The sequence below is a fragment of the Schistocerca gregaria genome, chromosome 1 (genome assembly GCF_023897955.1).
Source record: "Schistocerca gregaria isolate iqSchGreg1 chromosome 1, iqSchGreg1.2, whole genome shotgun sequence".
NCBI classification, from domain to species: domain Eukaryota; kingdom Metazoa; phylum Arthropoda; class Insecta; order Orthoptera; family Acrididae; genus Schistocerca; species Schistocerca gregaria.
Genome location: NC_064920.1, coordinates 10766517 through 10785196, shown reverse-complemented (window position 1 = coordinate 10785196; position 18680 = coordinate 10766517). Strand labels below are relative to the sequence as shown.

General features: G+C 41.1%; 1 protein-coding gene across 4 annotated transcripts in view; it reads right to left on the bottom strand.

Annotated features, from left to right (window-relative positions):
• Window positions 1-18680, bottom strand: part of LOC126323387 (NAD-dependent protein deacetylase sirtuin-1) — a 60131-nt gene that overhangs the window by 24188 nt on the left and 17263 nt on the right. For all 4 annotated transcript variants that reach the window (XM_049994682.1, XM_049994690.1, XM_049994700.1 and 1 more), the window contains exons 4-9: window positions 16642-16886; window positions 13116-13309; window positions 12845-12951; window positions 12586-12744; window positions 12307-12465; window positions 1332-1449 (exon numbers count right to left, since the gene is read on the bottom strand). In XM_049994682.1, the coding sequence (XP_049850639.1) occupies window positions 1332-1449; window positions 12307-12465; window positions 12586-12744; window positions 12845-12951; window positions 13116-13309; window positions 16642-16886 (982 nt within the window). The remainder of the gene's footprint in view (window positions 1-1331; window positions 1450-12306; window positions 12466-12585; window positions 12745-12844; window positions 12952-13115; window positions 13310-16641; window positions 16887-18680) is intronic.

The following is an 18680-nucleotide window of genomic DNA, read 5'->3' as shown; positions in this document are numbered from 1 at the left end:
GAATCTACCCAGTACACTGAGGGCACCACTTACAAAGCATGAAAACAGTGGACTGATGGTACACAGCAGTTCCACATCAAAATTAAGATACTTCACACTGAAACAATTTTTTGTTATGTTAGACGGAAAAATAAATATCAAATCAAAATATCATTCTTAATCTATGAAAAATACTTTAACATTGCCTACTTCAGGCAACTACTATTGTAATTTTTCAGGGTTTGACACTCCCAGTTTAGCCTCATTCTCTTTCAAACCGCCAACTACTTCTTACTTATAGTGCAATATATTGCACTGATAATTCTTCTTAAATTGTGCTGTGTTTCCATCATATTATTCAATACAGAATGTTATCTCTTACTGTACCAACATGCACTTGATGTTCTCTCTTTTTAAACTTCTAATCGTTTTATTCATTGTACAGCATTAAAAAAATGTAAAAAGTAATCCAACTTAGGTACACAAGTGTAGCTGGAATACAGCCACACTGGCTTTGCGTGTGCTGGCTATTGGTATGTCTACAACATTTCCTATTGTGTATCACACATTTCTGACGTGACTCAGCTCTTGAAACTTGAGGTGGCGCGACATGTGTGCCATAAAAATTCAAACACTGGAAACGATGGCAAATAACAAAATTTTACTTACTGTATGTAAAACAGTACAATAGGAAGAATACCCCAATAAAATTAATAGGCGATTCAAGAGTCTGCAAAATGAAAAACTGAGTACACAGAGCCGCCATCTTTTGCAGCGGCAGTGACTCTAACCCTACTGGGTACTGAGTCGAACTGAGCTCGGATGACAGATCCATACACACAGCAGAGGTCATTAATTGTAGTGACTTGTACTTCCGTCTCTCTTGTCTAAGAATATGTATGCACATAGCACAAATCAATTACACAGGAATTGAACATCCAATACTAAGGATAATATTGTAGTAAATTTTTTGTTTAGTCAATAGGACCATCTGCTCGATCTATGTTAACAATTGTACACTTCAAGTGATACTGGGATGTGTGAAAAACAAAGGTACTGAATAAAGATCTTCTCTCCCCCTTGGCACGACTAGCACAAATGTGACAAGCAGAGAGAACTACTCTCACAACATAAACTACATCATGACTCAAGGTTGAATCGCACTGGAAATACGTAGTACACCTTTCAGCCTCCACTCTATTAAAAAATTTAACAATAATTCTTTTGGAGGTTCTATGAAAGTAGACTTATAGAAAGAGAAAAAGAAACCCATACAACAAACAAATTCACGTTTGACTCCTTTTCTCTTTAGAGCCATACAGAAAATGTACAAGAAGCATTTATAGACTTACATATAACATATCTGACTGATAATCACATCACTGTCCCCTAGCAGCTGAACATCAAAGTTGAAGTTCGGTAGTGGTTCTCGATTAATCAGAATCTGGGGAACATGTGGTGGTATAGAACCTGGAAAAAAGACAGAAGTTTTTAATTGTAATGATATTGTGTATAAAATGCTATATATACCAATTAAATTACATAACATTTCACTACAGAGCAACAACAACTCTTGCTACAAAATAACCTTGGTATGCAAGATTCCAAAGCTACACACGTTCCCACTTACAACTGCTCTGGTCTCACAAATGTACAAGGTATATTAAGGAAGTTAAGTATACTATATGTTTAGATTTTTCTTTAAAAAAAGTGTAATTGGGAGAGAGAGAGAGAGAGGATGCTGTTGATTAACCTGTAGAGTATTTTTCCAAATAATTGCCATAATGTTCAGTGCGCGTGCTGAACTGTGGCACAAGCTTCTTTAAGCCCCCTCGAAGAACTCTCCTGCCAGTTCCTTCCCTCACACTTCAGAACCTTTTTGTGCATCTGCACCGTTGATTGAAAATTTAACTCCACACATGTGTGCCTTCAATGAGGTGAAAATGTAAGGCACCAAGTCAGGGGAATATGGGGGCAGTGCAACACATACCTACTTATGAGACCGAGAGTGTCTTAGTGTGTTGTCATGCAACAAACACACTCTTCAGCATTCCCCTACTTTTGTACTGAATGGTCATTTTGAGTTTTTTTAAGATTCACAATATTGTTGTGCACTGGTGATCTTCCCATGAGGCAGAAATTTAACTCAAATGATGTCTCTTGGATCCAAAAACACTGAGGCCATGATTTTTTTTTGCCCGAAATAGTGGTTAAGAAACTTTTGGGCTGATGGGGAATTGGTGTGATGTCACCGTGATGAACATCTTTTTGTCTCAGGTGTGTAATAAGCCACCTATATTTCTTCTTCAGTAACAATAGAATTCTGAAAATCCCCACCTTCCAATTAGAGCTGTTCAAGACGTGGGCACTACTGACTTAACTTTTCTTGTGCTGCTCCGTCCATTGTTTTGGGACCCATCTTGCACGCAGTCTCCAGTATCCCAGTGTTTCTCCCAGTGTTTCACCAGTGATGAGATATTGTACCTTAATATTCATTCTTTCACTATCCAAATCAAATTTGTATTAAATTTTAATATCCCTTCTTTCTGGATATAAACCAAATTTATACGATAGATTGATGAGGTTTCACTTCGGTCAGTCATCTTATACCTAGCCAGACATTTAGCTAGTTGCCTATCTCCAGCCCAAAAATAGAACAGGAAAACAGTTCAACGTCAACCTGCAACACAGTGCATTTTGTAGCTTGCTAAATGGTATTGGGCGGGGGGAGGGGGGGGGGGGGGGGGGGGGGGAGGAATATTCTTTTGGACTCAGTTATTCTACAATACAAATCCAAAGCAATGAGTAACTGGCAAAGCCATGGTGCAGGTAACCAACTGCATCAAACATAGGGACTCCTACGTACAAACACTGTTTGTAGAAATTGTAAATAGCCTTTTGCTCCCTATATTTCACCCCTGCCACCTTCAGAATTTGAAAGAGAGTATTCCAGTCAACATTGCCAAAAGCTTTCTCTAAGCCTAGAAATGCTAGAAACATAGGTTTGCCTTTCCTTAATCTATCTTCTAAGATAAGTCGTAGGGTCAGTATTGCATCATGTGTTCCAACATTTCTACGAAATCCAAACTGATCTTCCCCGGAGTTGGCTTCTACCAATTTTCCCATTCATCTGTAAAGAATCAGTGTTTGTATTTTGCAGCCATGACTTATTAAACTGATAGTTTGGTAATTTTCACACTTGTCAACCCTTCTTTCTTTGGGATTGGAATTATTATATTCTTTTTGAAGTCTGAAGGTATTTCACCTGTCTCATACATCTCGATCACCAGATGGAAGAGTTTTGTCATGGCTAGCTCTTCCAATGCTATCAGTAGCTCTAATGGAATGTTGTCTACTCACTGGACCTTGTTTCGACTTAGGTCTTCCAGTGCTCTGTCAGACTCTTCACGCAATATAATATCTCCCATTTAATCTTCATCTACGCCCTCTTCCATTTACATAACGCTGCCCGCAAGTACATCGTCCTTGTATCTGTATTTATGATACAAAAATAGTCAATTTTGTATGACTTTAGAGGAAATGTAATAGCGTAGCAGTCAAACAGTGGCCTTTGTGTGTTCTCCTGTATTACACACAAAAAATGTTCATCTACCAATGACATCCAGGCACAGAATATATAAATCAAGCATCCAGATAGAGTGGCATAAAACTGAATAGGCTGAAGTTCAAGAGAGCCATCAGGAAGAATTAACATACAAGGAAAATGCAGGATAAAATAATGACAATATTACAAAAAGGATTGATTGCTTCTCACCATACAGTGGAGATATTGAGCCGCAGAAAGGTGCAACAAAAAGATTGCTGAAAAAATAAGCTATCAGCACTAAGGACTTCTTTTCAATTAGACAACTCCGTGTCTCATGCACGCGCGCGCGCCCCCCCCCCCCCCCCCCCCCCCCCACACACACACACACACACACACACACACACACAGACCAGACAGATGTTGGACAGACACATGTGTGGCTCATAAGCCAGTATGTGTGGGGTGGTTTGGAAGATGACATGTAAAACACAGAAGAGAGAGAAAAGGATGGACACAGTAGAGTAATGTGTTAGCAAATACTGTAGTAACAAAGAAAAACACCACTGGGTTACAAGATGGGAGTCTTTTTGTTGTGCCTTTCTGTGGTGGTGGTGGTGGGTAGTGTTTAACGTCCCGTCGACAACGAGGTCATTAGAGACGGAGCGCAAGCTCGGGTTAGGGAAGGATTGGGAAGGAAATCGGCCGTGCCCTTTCAAAGGAACCATCCCGGCATTTGCCTGAAACGATTTAGGGAAATCACGGAAAACCTAAATCAGGATGGCCAGAGACGGGATTGAACCGTCGTCCTCCCGAATGCGAGTCCAGTGTGCTAACCACTGCGCCACCTCGCTCGGTGTGCCTTTCTGTGATTCAACTTCTCCACTACATGGTGAGTAGCAATCTATCCGTTTCATAATATTATAACATACAAGGAAGTGTGATACTGAACTACTGAGGAATTATGACGCGCATTTGAACTTATCCAAGGCAGCACATACTGGAAGTTTGTAGTTCAGAATAGTAGGAAAGACATCTCTAAAAAGAGTAGGCATAAAAGTTGGACAGACACATGTAAGCATAAGAAATGTGAATATGAAGAAATTGTGGGTAACCTGTGAAACATTTCAACTGATCCAACAAAAATGGCAAATATGAAAAAGTGCAGGAAAAGGCAGGCGCAAAGAAATGTAACATTGGTTAGAAATGAAATCATTAGGTAGTGTAAGGAAACTAAAGAATGCTGAAAAGTGAAAAATAATTTAAGGAGAATTTAAAAGCAAAAACCAGGATTAAGAGTGGACACACAATTCCACTGTTAAACTCAAAGGAGTGAGTGGACAAGTGGAACAAGTGCATTATAGTTTCTACAAAGGCAAGGGACTGTCTGCCAATTTGGTAGAAGAAATGTGTGTCAATATGAGGGACATAGGGAATCCAGTTTGACAGAGATTCAGAAGACAAAGCAGAAGGAATAGACAACATTTCCTTAGAATTTCTAGTGCCACTGGGTAGCGATCAAAGGTTCTTCGAATTAGTGTAAAATTACGAGATTGGAGACATTTCATTCAGCTTTCACAAGAATACACACATAGTGCCTATGGCATCAGGGGCAGATAAACACAAGAAATATTGTGCTATCTGCTTGACAGCTCAAGTGCCTGAGTTTCTGGCCAAATGAATAAAGAACAAAATTCAGAATATATTATAGAATGATCTGTTTGACTTGAGGAATCATAATAGCTTTTGAGAGGGAGTTCTAATGTTACAACTGATACTGGAAGCAAGGCTTAAAACAAATCGAGATATCTCCACAGGTCTTGTTGACAAAGGAAAAGCAACTGACAATATAAAGCAGTACAAGAGGTTTGAAATACTCAGAAAAACAGATAAACACTACAGAAAAAGGTAATATAAAACATGTGTACAGATCAAGGAAGAACAATAAAAGTGAAAGGCGGAAGAGAGGAGTGCACAAGGCAGGGACTCGGCGTTTCTCCACTATTATCCAAGAAGCAATGAAGGAAATAAGAGACAGCTTCAGAAATGTAATCACATATTATATTCTGGGTGAAAGGATTTCACTGATAAGATTCACCGATGACATTAACATCATTCCTTACAGTGAAAAATAATTACAGGATTGCACAGATGAACAGTCTACTGAGTACAGAACATAGATCAAGAGCAAAACAAAGGAAGATGAAAGTACTGAGAAATGCAGCAGATTTGTGACAAACTTAATGTCAAAACTGCAGGCCACATAGTACACACAGCAAAGGTAGTTCCGTTACCTCAGAAGCAAACTAACAATGACACAAAAAGTGTGGAAGACATTGGGAACAACCTAACACAAGCAAAGATTGTACTCCTCAGGTAAAGAAGGCTATACTATTTAAAAATACCAAAATTCTCCAGGTTATTCTGCCGGGAGCTTCTAGCATCTATACAAGCCCCAAAATTTTGTTCTCATCTGCTACAGGGATCTGCAGGGGTCATAGTAACTTTGATGTTGGCCCGGAGTGCATGGTACACTGTGGGAAACCTCTGTGTGCTCCACAGAGAGGTCAAAGCTGATTCTCTCCCCTGCAGATGGTTGTCTGGTTTTGAGTGAAAGGGAATAAATTGCAAGGTCATCAGTTCCTTCACCCATTAAGTGGAAAACCAGGAGTAGTCATCAAAGGACAGAGGTGAAAAGCAAATCCTGTAAAGCCTAAGTGTAACTATATAATAAAAGCCAATAAGGTTAAGCGGCCCTCCCTTAAAGAGTGTGGTAAAAGTCCACTTCGTGAGTAAAATGAAAAACTAAGTCAACCACTGGGGCATCGTCTCCTAACACCGGGGGTAGTGAGTGAGTCCATTATAGGGTGGCTGGGTTGGGACAGTTGACCAAAATGTGGGCCACCATCAAATAGGCACCACAATGACAGTGGAGTGGGTCATCGAGACTATGGAGAAGATGACCACAAGTCAGCCAAGTTTGGCCGATGCGGAGACAGCAAATGATGGTAAAGTCCTTGTGAGATGCCTGCATGGAGGGCCTTTATAGATTTGTAATCTCCTTTATAACCCATTGTTTGAGTGAAGTCAAGAGTGAGCCATTCGGTATTCCAGGCTACTAAAATTTGATGGTGTAATATCAATAGGAGGTCTGTTTCCAGAAAACTGACTGTAAGAGTCAGTTTACTGGTAACCTGTTTGGCCAGGCTATCACCGAGTTCACTCACTGGGATCCTGACATGGCCCACAGTCACTGAATGTTCACACAAGTCAACAGCATACAGGGAATCCTGGTTGGCAATGACCAAGGGACGGTGAGGCTAACGCTGGTTCAGAGCTTGAAAATGCTCAAGGAGTCACTGCAGAAGAGAAAGGACCCACCACGGCAGGAATGCATATGCTCAACAGCACGAGAGACAGCTACCGACTTTGCAGTGAAAACACTACAGCTGTCCAGCAGGAAGAACAGTTCGGTATGTCTCAAATGCACCAAGGATGGAGAAGAATTGGTGGTGGGGGCCTCAGGATGAAGCAACGGATCCACCACGGAGGTGTATGGTGATGGGTACAGAGAGGAGAGTTGGAAGAGGAAACAACTAAAGTTCAGAGGGGATAGACTGGATGCGGACTGTGATTGTAATCCCTGAATGGAGCTGCCATTGCAGGAGATGAATCACCATGTTTGGAAACAGGAAATGATAGTTTGGATGCCTAGGGAAGCTGAAAACCTAGGTAGCATAAGCTGCTGTTGGTGCCTGACCTGCAGTGGAGGAACCTCAACTTCCATGAGTAAGCTGTTCACAGAGCTAGTTTGATAGCCTCCTGTCACAAGTCAAACCTCCAGATCCAGTATACGCAATGCTGAGGGTGATGCCGAACCATATGCCAGGCCCCCAAAATGAAAGTGGGATTGCATCAGGGGTTTGTAAGGTTGCAGAAAGACACTGCAACCTGCACCCAAGCTGGTGTTACACAGGCAGCGAAGTGTATTAATGTGCAGCCAGCATTTACACTTAAGCTGGCGAAGATTGGGAATCCGTGCCAACCAAGCAGTGGAGACCAGTCCTAAAATGTGAAGTCTCGACCACAACGAGTAATTGGTCATTCAGGTAAAGTTCTGGCTGTGGGTGAACAGCGCAACATTGATGAAAACGCACAACATGAGTCTCGGCAGCTGATAACCGAAAGCCATGGGTTAGGGCCCACGCCTGTTCCTTCGGTATGGCACCTTGGCAGTCAACGTTTAGCAAATGCTCACACTAGAGGAGGAACAGTAGAGGCAAAAGTTGTAAGCACACAGTGAGTGTGATACTGAGGACCCCACAGACACTGCTAGACTATTGATGGCTACAAGACACATAGTACAAAGCCTTGTAGGAACCCACTCCCTTATATACGGGGAGAACTGTGTGACGCACCAACTTGAATCTGGATAATACAACGAGACAAAAAGTTCTGGATAAAAACTGGGAACACACACTGGGGACCCCATTCTGTAAGGTAGCAAGGGTGTGGTGTAATCTTTCACAGGTCGAAGAAGATGACTATAAGATGCTGAGATTGGGCAAAAGTTGTATGGCTGGCAGACTCCAGGTAATCTGGATTATCAGTAGTGGAATGGCCTTGCAAGAATCACCCTGGGACAGAGCCAGAAGACTCCAAGAGTCACAGGGCCAACACAGCCGCCGGCTCTTCATGCATTCAAGCAACTTAAAGAGAACATTGGTGAGACTCATTGGGCGATTACTGTCCATCTCTCGAGGGTGCTTACCCGATTTCAGTATTGGGACAATGATACTTCTTCGCCATTGCAATGGGAACTTGTTCTCGTTCCAGATGTGGTTAAACATCGCAAGTATATGACAGTCCACTGGTAGGTGTTTGATCATTTGATTGCGGATGCAGTCTGGCCCTGGAGCTGTATCAGTGTAGTGGGTAAGGACATTGACAAATTACCACTCACTGAATAAAGCACTATACGGCTCCAGGTGGCATGCAGTAAAAGAAAACTGCTTTCACTCCAACTGCTGTTAAGAACACAAAAGGCAGGTTTATACTTCTCAGTTGCTAAAGCTTGCGCATAGTGCAGACAAAACGTTCGACGACAGCGTCTAGATCAATGCAGACAGTCTTATTCAAGGTAATAAATATCAAGTGCACCTACAGGTGTCTGGTATCTATAGAGATGTCTGATCTGGGGTCAAACCTGGAAAGGATAGGCACACGGTCCAATAGTTGAAACATACTGTTCGCAGCATTCTCGCTTTCATCTTTCTACTAGGTGGCTCACCCGTGCACGGAACCTCTTTCAGGCAATGGAATGCTCGATCAATGGGTGTCGCTTGTGATGTTTGAGAGTCCGCCTATGATCTCGGATGGCCTCTACAATTTCTGAGGACCAACCAGGTGCTGTCTTCTGTCAGGACGTGCCTGAGGAGCAGTAGTTCACAAAATCAGCTGCCGAAAAAATGTCTGTAGTTGTATTCAGCATCACCTCCTCATCAGTATCTCCAGGTGGCAGAGTGTCAAGGTCACCAGCAGAGGTGAAAGCATCCCAGCCCATCTGGACAGGCATCCAGGGGAGTGACACTGAGGGAGGGACAGGAAGAAAGGGAAGTGGTCACAATGCCACATAGGTCATTGTGGATCCTCCAGTGGTTGGATGGGAGAAGACAAGAGATGCAAATGGCAGAGAAAGTTCCGTGTGCCACACTGAAGTGTGTAGGTGTACCAGTATTCAAGTGGCAAAGGTCAAGTTGTACCAGTAAATTTTTGACATCTTTACCGCAGCCAGTGTCTACAGTTCCACCCCACAAAAGGGTTATGGACACTGAAATCACCCAAGCCAAGATTAGGAGGGGGGGTGGGGGACTGGGAAACCAATGAAAAGTACGTTCTGAGACACTTCACCATCATGAGAATGGTAATATCCTGAAATGCCCTTACCCGAACAGCCATATCCTCTAAAGGGGTATTAAGAGAGACAAGTTTGCTATATAGGTGTACTGTGCCTTGAACATACATGCAAGCTCTGCCCAACACCCTGTCATAGCACGATTCTTAAAACACACCCGGTAAGGGCTGCGGTCTGTGTAACTGGAAACCAGATCTCCTGAAGTGCAATGCAGAAGGCAGGTGTTGCGCTTAAAAGATGTCACAGCTTATCCAGGTGGTGGAAGGGGAAAAAAAACACTATAATTCCACTGGAGAATAATGTTGTTTATGTATAGAGAGGCCAGGATGGAACAAGGAGTGCAGGTTATGCCTTAGGGTCACCTGCTGGCATTTGCTGAGGATTACTGCATCAATATACACAGGTTTCTGGATCTGTTGGTGGTGCAAATCAGGGCTTCAGTGGCTGCCGGAATCTCTACTTCAGCCACAGGAGTGGAACGGGCAGGATCTGTGGGCATGCGTGGCCACCAGAATGCCCTTCTTCTTGGAGGATTTTGATAATTGCGAGGGCTTCTCTGAACCAGTTTCAGGTAAAAATGGGGATCACGAAGCCCTGGGACCAGCATCCTACAGCTCCATTAGCCCTTGCTTGTGAAAGAAAGCTGATTTGTCTGGGAGGTGGGGACCAATGTCCCTTGTGGCTGGAAACCATTGATCTCAAAACTTGTGTGGGGGAAGCAGCAAGAGGGGAGGGAGGGGGCAGGCAATGAATCACCCTCAAAGGCCAAGATGAAGGCACCCGTTCAGTCCTATTGTCTTTTGGCCTCCTTTGCACACTATGTACAAAGTGCAAACCCCGTCACACCAAGCTGGCCCATAGCTCATTGTCAGATTGTAACAGCTGGTTTTTGTAGAAAATGATGCCCTGAACTAAATTTAGACTGTAATGAGGAGTGACAGTCACCTGTTATGTCACTCCAACTTGGTACAATCGAGCAGTGCCTGTGAGCAGGCAAGGGATGCTGTTTTGATCAGAACTGATCCACTTTTCATTTTAGAGATGTCCGCCACTTCACCAAACTTGTCTACTGAGTTCTCCACACAGAACAACGGCTTTGGGCCATGAAAGAATAATCATCAATCCTTGTACAAACCAAGTATTGTGGGGAGCATTGCTCTGCTTGCCATTTAGCCTTATGTTCCTCCGACGGTGTAGCCTGGGAAGGGAACATTTTAGGGCCGTATCTCTCTCTGCACTGAAGGAGGACTGTCCTTTCATAATAGAGACTGCTGGGACTGTATGGCCACCAGAGGGAAATAACTTCATCCACTTCATTTGTGGCTGATCCGCTGTGGTGCCACCCACTCCAAACCGGGGCTCTCCCTGTGGGCAGGCACCCTGTGTCGTGTCAGGAGGCTACCACCGTGCAGGTACTTGATGACCCCCCCTCCCCCCCCCACACACAAAATGGGATGGCTACCAGGCTGGTTTTGGGTGTATTACTGTATTAAAGGGAAGAGTGCGCAGATGGAAAGGCACGAAGATGGAGCGCACACCTCATTGGACCACCTCTGCAGGATCCGCATTTTTTGGAGAATTTTGAAAATTGGTGGAAGGTCAAATCCAACAACGGGAACTATGTGTTTATTTAACGAAAAGTTGTAGAATTTGCCGGTGTGGAAACTTGAGGCCCAATCATAAACCAGGTCCAAGCAGGGTCAGCACCAATAAAACGATCTGATGGAGAGGCAGAGGGAGAAAGGGATAGTGGACGTATAAGCACGCAGCACAAAAGAAAGTAATGCTGCAAAAGCTGAGGCCCCATGGTATCCAAGCACATACTCACAAAATAGGTGTGAGCCCCCTGGAGGGAGGGGGGGGTGGGGGAGGGGGGGGGCTGCAGATAAGAGATGAGCTGCAAAGATAGGCATGAAACACTGGGTTACCTAACAAATCTCAGAAGCCCATGAAATAACAGCCCAGAGAATTTTAACCTGTCTGGCTGTGATAGTTTGCATTTTTACAAGTCTACTAGCATCAAATATGGGTTTTAATTTTAGGAAGAAATTCTGAGAATATACATCTGGAACACAGCACTGCATGGAAATCAGTGCAGTGTAGGAAACTAGAAAAGAAGAGAATAAAGAATCTCAGATCTGGTGTTACAGATAGATGCTGAAAATCAGTGAACTGATATGATAAATGAGGAGATTTTCCACAGAACTGACAAGGAAAGGAGCAGATGGAAAACCAACTAGAAGAAAATAGGATTGAACTTGCAGTCTAACAAATTGATTATTAATGTAAACTGAAACACTGATTAAAAACAAAACAAAAAGTAAAGCAATCATTATTTACAGGAATCATGGTTTTACAGCTGTTTGCTTGTTTACTGATGACAACGTGTGTTTGGCAAATATGTAATTTTTCATAAAACCCACACACCAACTGAGTGACTGTGGAGGCCAAACTTTGGGACACAACTGGTTCTGAACAGTTTGGTCACACACTGTCTGCACCCAACTGCCCACTTTAGGCCCTATATGTCTTTGAGCACCTTTCTTGGGCATGTGTGGCGAGTAATGTCCATCTGGCAGCAGCGAGGTTGCCTATGTCATTTGTATACAATAAAGAGAATTAGTATTCAGAACAATATTTTTATGAGAGAAAGTTCTTCTTTTTGAATGGTTAGCAGAAGTAAAAAACCACTTTGTATCTAGCTTCTACATTTACTTCTATGATAACAGTACTACCGAAACTCCACATGGTTATATCAAATACAACAGTACCACAGAAGATCTCAAAAGTTGACATGCAGGCAGCACATCTCACCATGGATCATCATATGTTCATATAAACTTCCCACCAGAAACAGAAAATTACTTACTTGGTATAAGTGCTACAGGCCGCACTTTCAAGGATGATCCAATGACAATTAGCAAGTCACACTCATCTTTGTCTTTAGCCATTGATTCATGGAATATCTCCGGTAAACCTTCTCCAAAGAAAACAATGTCTGGTTTCATTATACCCTGAGATACCAAACCTGTGGATAAAAATTACCTGTAAGTACAATACTTGAATATATATGTTTATTTCATGAAGTTTTCAGGTCTTCTCCAATTAAAAGTTTCTGTGCAGTGAGTCTTATAATTAAATGTCTCACTTTTATAATGTTCTCCATTAGCAGAATCGATCAAAGATGGCAACGCATCAGTCGAACATTTTGGGCACAGTGGTATTCTCTGAGCAAATACATCTTCTCGTATAGCGTCAGCTGTCACTTTATATTTGCAGCGAGTACAAGATGCTGTGGCAAAGGATCCTAAATGTAAAACAAAAGAAAGAGAAAAACAGATTATAGCACTGAAATAACATAATACTGTAAGATACATCTGAAAAGGCGCTACTTGACTAATACTCACCATGACATTCTATGACATTATGAATACCAGCTACCTGCTCCAAAGTATCTATGTTCTGCGAATAATTTCGAAGCAGTTTATTGTGTTTTTCTAGCATTTTAATGAACCTGCAAAAAATATCATTTTTAACTCTGATTATGTAAGCCAACAAATTGATAAAAGATGCTAACACGTAATTTAGAACTGCAGGACTCTGAAATGTGTGCACAGTGCACATGCAGAGAGAGAGACTCTGTTAATTCCTACAGGTAAATGTCTAGCCATTTCTTACCTGTGACATGGAGAAGGTTTGAACTGTCCTGGATATATTTCACGAGCAAATTTGTAAAAGGGGCGAGGGTCTTGACTGAAATATGCTATGTCAAACATTGCCTGGGGATCTGGCAGGTCAGGAAAGTCAACTGAAAGTCTTGCATAAATACCATCACGACTTCTAAAATCTGGGATTCCACATGATACAGAAACCTATAAACAACATGAATATATATTTTACTAGATTAAACACATGAAAAGTTACATTTCTCATTTACTGAGTTTCTTACACTTCAATTAAAATCAATGAAACACTTGTTATACACTAGTTAAAGGAAAACAATGAAAAAGTTGCCATGAAGCAAACAAATTAACATTATGACAGATTGATGACCACCACAAAGTTGGGAAAAAGAGACAGGCCCAGCTATGATAGAAGAAAACTACAAGAAGCTCAAATGGGATTAAAACACAAAATAGCTGACACACTAATGGTGGCAGAGGAAGAACTATCTGCTCCAAAGGAACAGAAATCATGCCAGAAATGCTCTGATTTGGACAAAATTGTGCATGATTTGAAAGAAAAGTGTGCCATATCCACATGCCAGAAAAAAGTAGCTATTCTTACCCTTGCACCTTCCAGCTGGCCTATTGACTACACTGCAAAGGAATTCAATGTTTCTACATATATGGTTAAGCAAGCTAGGAAAATAAAAGCAACCCAAGGGGGGCTTCTACAACTTCAGCAGGCTCAGGGTAAGCAATTTATTTCAGAAATAAAGGTGTTAGTGTCGAAGTTTTATGAAAATAATGACTACAGCCGAATAATGCCTGGAAAAAAAGACATGTAATGATGAAAATGGGAAATGTATGTGTACAGATGCAAAAAAGACTGTTGCTATGCAACATATCAGAACTATATATAGAATTAAAGGAAAAGCATCCCAATACCAAAGTAGGTTTATCACCTTTTTTTCAATCTTCGGCCAAAATGGGTTGTGCCTGTAAGTGCAAGGGGCACACAGAATGTTTGTGTATGTGAGACCCATCAAAATGCTAAGCTGATGTTTGCTGCTATAAAGGATTCTGGTCTGGATTACAAAGGCGCAATGAAATGAAGCTGCTAGTGTGTAACATCAGTTCCTACCAGTGCATGATACACAAGTGTGAAAAGTGTCCTGGTAAGGCAAATCTTGCAGAACACATGAGCAACAAACTGTATGGTGAACGCCTTAAGGATGATGATGAACTTGTTTCTTATAAATGATGGACACACACGGATTGCACATAAGTCTTGAAACAAAGCAAAGTACAGTGAGTGGAAGATTTTGTTGAATGTGTTAGTCAAAAAACCCACAAACTGACCACACACAGCTTCACAGCAACAGCACAATTGGCTGATCTCCAGTTTTGTAAGGATGATTTGAAACAAGATGAAATTATAATAATACTAAGACTTTTCTGAAAATTATGCATTTTTGGTTCAAGATGCCATCCAAGGATATCACTGAGACAACAGTCAAGCAACTCTCCACCCATTTGCGATTTACTATTGAGGTAAATCAGGTGATGTGTGTGTTATAAACCTGTGCGTTTTTAGTGACTGTTTAATTCATGATGCCATTGCAGTTCATGCCCACAATCGCACTGTCATGGCATATGTGAAAAACAAACTGCCTCACATGCATTGTGTGAAATACTTCAGTGATGGGGCAGCTAGTCAGTACAAAAACTGACATCTCAAAAATGTATGCATGCATTATCACGAATTTCAGATTCACACAGAATGGAATTTTTTCGCAACAAGTAACAGTAAAAATGTATGTGATGATATTGGTGCTACCATTAAGCGCATGGCATCACAAGCTAGTCTCAGCACCCTACAGAAGGTCACATTCTAACACCTCTTCAATTATTTACCTGGGTACAGAAAAATATCCTGGCATACAATCATTCTATGTTTCGAAAGATGAGGTGAAATCAGTCGAAGAGTTGCTAAAAAGCAGACTAGAACACGTTAAAACTGTTGCAGGCACAAGGAGCCATCATCACTTCTCTCCAGCGGACTCTTACAATGTGCAGATGAGCAGACTGTCCGGTTATAACTATAGGTTCATGCACATGTGTGTTCACAGTGTGTGTGACTCAGATTCAGAAGCAAAAGCAGCAACATACAACTAGGTTGCTATGTTATTGCTGTTTATGATGACAAATGGTACTTAGGATGTGTTGCAGAATGCTGTGAAGCAGAAGGTGATGTATTTGTGAACTTTATGGCACCAGCAAGATCATTTCATTGGCCACGTTTGGCAGACAGGTGTTGGATTCCTTTTGAACACATTCTTATGTCAGTTCCAGTTCCTACCACAGTGTCAGGAAGACAGTACAATTTGTAACTCAATGTACAGAGTACAGTAGCTAAAGTGTGAGAGAACTTCTGTTCGAAACACAATCGATTGGTTTTTAGCAGTTAAGGTGCAGTAAACATTAATGATAGGTTGTGTTAATCTGTCTGTATGTTGTTATTTAGTGATTACACAGTTGTGGTAGAGGATAAGAAGAGGCACATATGTTTTTACGAAATTGTGTTGTGGAACAATGGCCACATCACCAGAAACATCTGCCTACTTCCATTGTACACAAATGTCTTGCAATAACATACTGAAATTTTGAGATATGTATCATTATGATCTACTAATGCAATGTGTGAAATTTGGCTTGGATACCACTTGTCCCTTTTGTGCTACCACATTTAGAAAATCCATGATTTTCAGGTAATTTTTCAAATTTGTGTACTTGCATGTGCTTGTAACTCAGTTTTTGTGACTGATATGGGCAAGATGAGTTCTGGGTGTGTTTAGGCCACATTAAGCTTACCACAAAAAAAAATTATACCCTTTTTGAGTGAATTATATTTGGCATAGAGGGCACCTACAATATGTACCTTTTAACGTATTACATTTTTTTAATCACATTTTGGAATTTTTTATTTTCCTTATGTACCTTTTAACGTATTACATTTTTTAATCACATTTTGGAATTTTTTATTTTCCTTAAGAAATATTTTGTTGGTGTTTTGATTTGTGGAGAGTTTTCTCTAAATGGATGTTACTGGGTTGTAATAATTTCACTGGACTGTGTGGAATAGTTCCAAAGTTATTAAGACCTGAAGTTGGGTCTGGAGATAGATTGCCAGATGCGGGTTGCAATTTCCGGGTTACGCCACCTTCTGTCACAAGTCATAATTCTGGAACTAACTGGCAGGGGAAACTAATACTTTGTACATGAGTGTTCCACACGTGGTAGAATTAGTGTACTGAATTTCAGTCAAATCTGAGACTATGAGCTGGAGCCCCTGGTTGAACTGACATGGAATGACCCATTAGCGTAAAACACATTTTTAAGGCATCTCGGGGCTGCTAAAATTTTTCCTTGCCTTCTTGTGTTCTATATCATTGTAAATTACACACTGACTTTCAAAACACAAGTTATTAACAATATGTAATATTTATCAATCAGCTAATAAGCAGAATTAGAATACTTACCCCTGCTCCAGTAAGAATAATGACTTTCCTGGCACCCCTCAACAAGCGAACGACATCTGTTAAAGTATTTATATGGCGTAATTTTTGTCTCCTCGGTATTTCACTGAGAAAATTAACTATAATCTTCCAAAGGCTCAAATCATCCATTTGCTCTGATACAGGAACTCCGTCACCTACTATCTGGTTAAGAATACAACGTGGATTCACTCCAGTAAGCATCTGCTTCTGAACCCAGCTCATCGTACCTAGAACACAAAAGAACTGTGTAAGCAAGTTCTAAAATAGAAAGAATGATGAATCACACAGAAAAAAAAACCTTCTAGTTCTGCTGCAACTGAACTTCCTACTAAAAAAAAATACAGGCAGGAAGGGAAAAACTGTTTTGTTGGGCACTGGAGGTTTCAGGACACTAAACAGCACAATTGTCGGTCACCCTCAGCAGATACTAATGCGTGTCTATCCAAAGTCTTGCCTCTCAGGCAATAGTACTGAGCTGAAATAAACCACATCACAGAGCATGTAAGTCACAGTGTAGGTAAAATTGTGTGATTCATCAGGTCGCAAAAAGCGTGTCATCTGCATCAGAAATCAAATTTCCTGAGCAACATAGTAATACCAGCAGGTAGTTCACTTCCAAAGGATCAATGGCCTTTTGTGTCTTCCCATGTGATTACAGTTATTTTCACTGTATATTTTTGTTTTTCACATACACTTTATTATTTAGGAAACCTGAAGGCATACACTCATTCTAAAGACTTATGGCACCACAATCATTCACACACAGCTCCATTGTTTGTGGTACACCAAGAATGGTTTCTCATCAGACATAAATATTCACACAGTGTAGTTGTGTAGGATACATGTAGAACACTAGTTCAAATGGACAACTTTAGACATGTTACATCAAAAACAGGTTACCACATGATGCTCTCAATCATAACAAACTTTGCAACTTCTAGAGGGAACAGTTTTCTTCTGATCTGGAACTATTTTCGATAGAAAATGTTCCCAGTTTCTCTCTTGAAGCCATAATGGATTTTCTGCTCTCCTCCGTCATCTCTTAAAAGTGTAGACATGGAGAGTTACACTCGCTTTGCCACAATGAGCCAGAATGTTGTTGACATCATCCTCTTGGGTGCTCGGTTTAGTATGCCATAAATTACGATTTCATTTATAATTGCTATGTCCAGGAGATAGAACTGTACCTTCTTTCACTCTTAAAAACCTCTTCTCATAAGTTGATGTGAGGGCAGAAACTGGTCACATATTGTCAACTTCACACATTCCTCAGCGGTAATTGATTTGATGATGTGAACATTTCCCCTTCTTTAGGTTAGTTCCACAGAACACGAGCGGCACACTTTTTCCTGTCGGTATTACAGTCCTGAGTGCATGAGTGCTGCTCTCTAGCAACTCAGAACAAGTTGGAGAGCTGTAGCACTTCTCCATGTAAAGAGTACTTGATATTCCAAACAAAGTCTTCCAGAATCTTTTCACTTGCTGGAAATCTCTGACAGCCACATCACTACTTACTTCCTCTTTTCCAGTACCTATCTTCAGATTATAACATTACCCATTCTCTGGATAACATACTTTAAATATATCCTTATGCCCAGTCTGGCTTTGATGGATTATATTAAACACGCAAAAGTTTGCCCCTATGCTTCATCAGGCATTTGGCAGGAACACATACCTTTTCAAATTTGGGTAACAGTCGTGAAATGAATGGTCTAACCTTTTCCAGTTTCTTCTTCTTCTTCCTTTTTTTTGTGAATTGACAGCAAAGTGCAAATACCAGGAGATAGCTTCAAACATTCTCCGTGTCATAGTTTCAGCAAATATTGCAGTCACAATAATATTTCTTTTTGACCATTTGCCTCATGTTGGTGGTTTTTGTGTCTGTTACACAAAGATGCATAGAGAAATGTGTGCCTTTAATTTGTCAATAGTTACAGTAAACCGGCATGTTTCAGTGCTTGAATTGATAGCCAACAATTTTGCAGCATAAGAGTTTGTTACTCTTGCAACTGGCTCAAAAA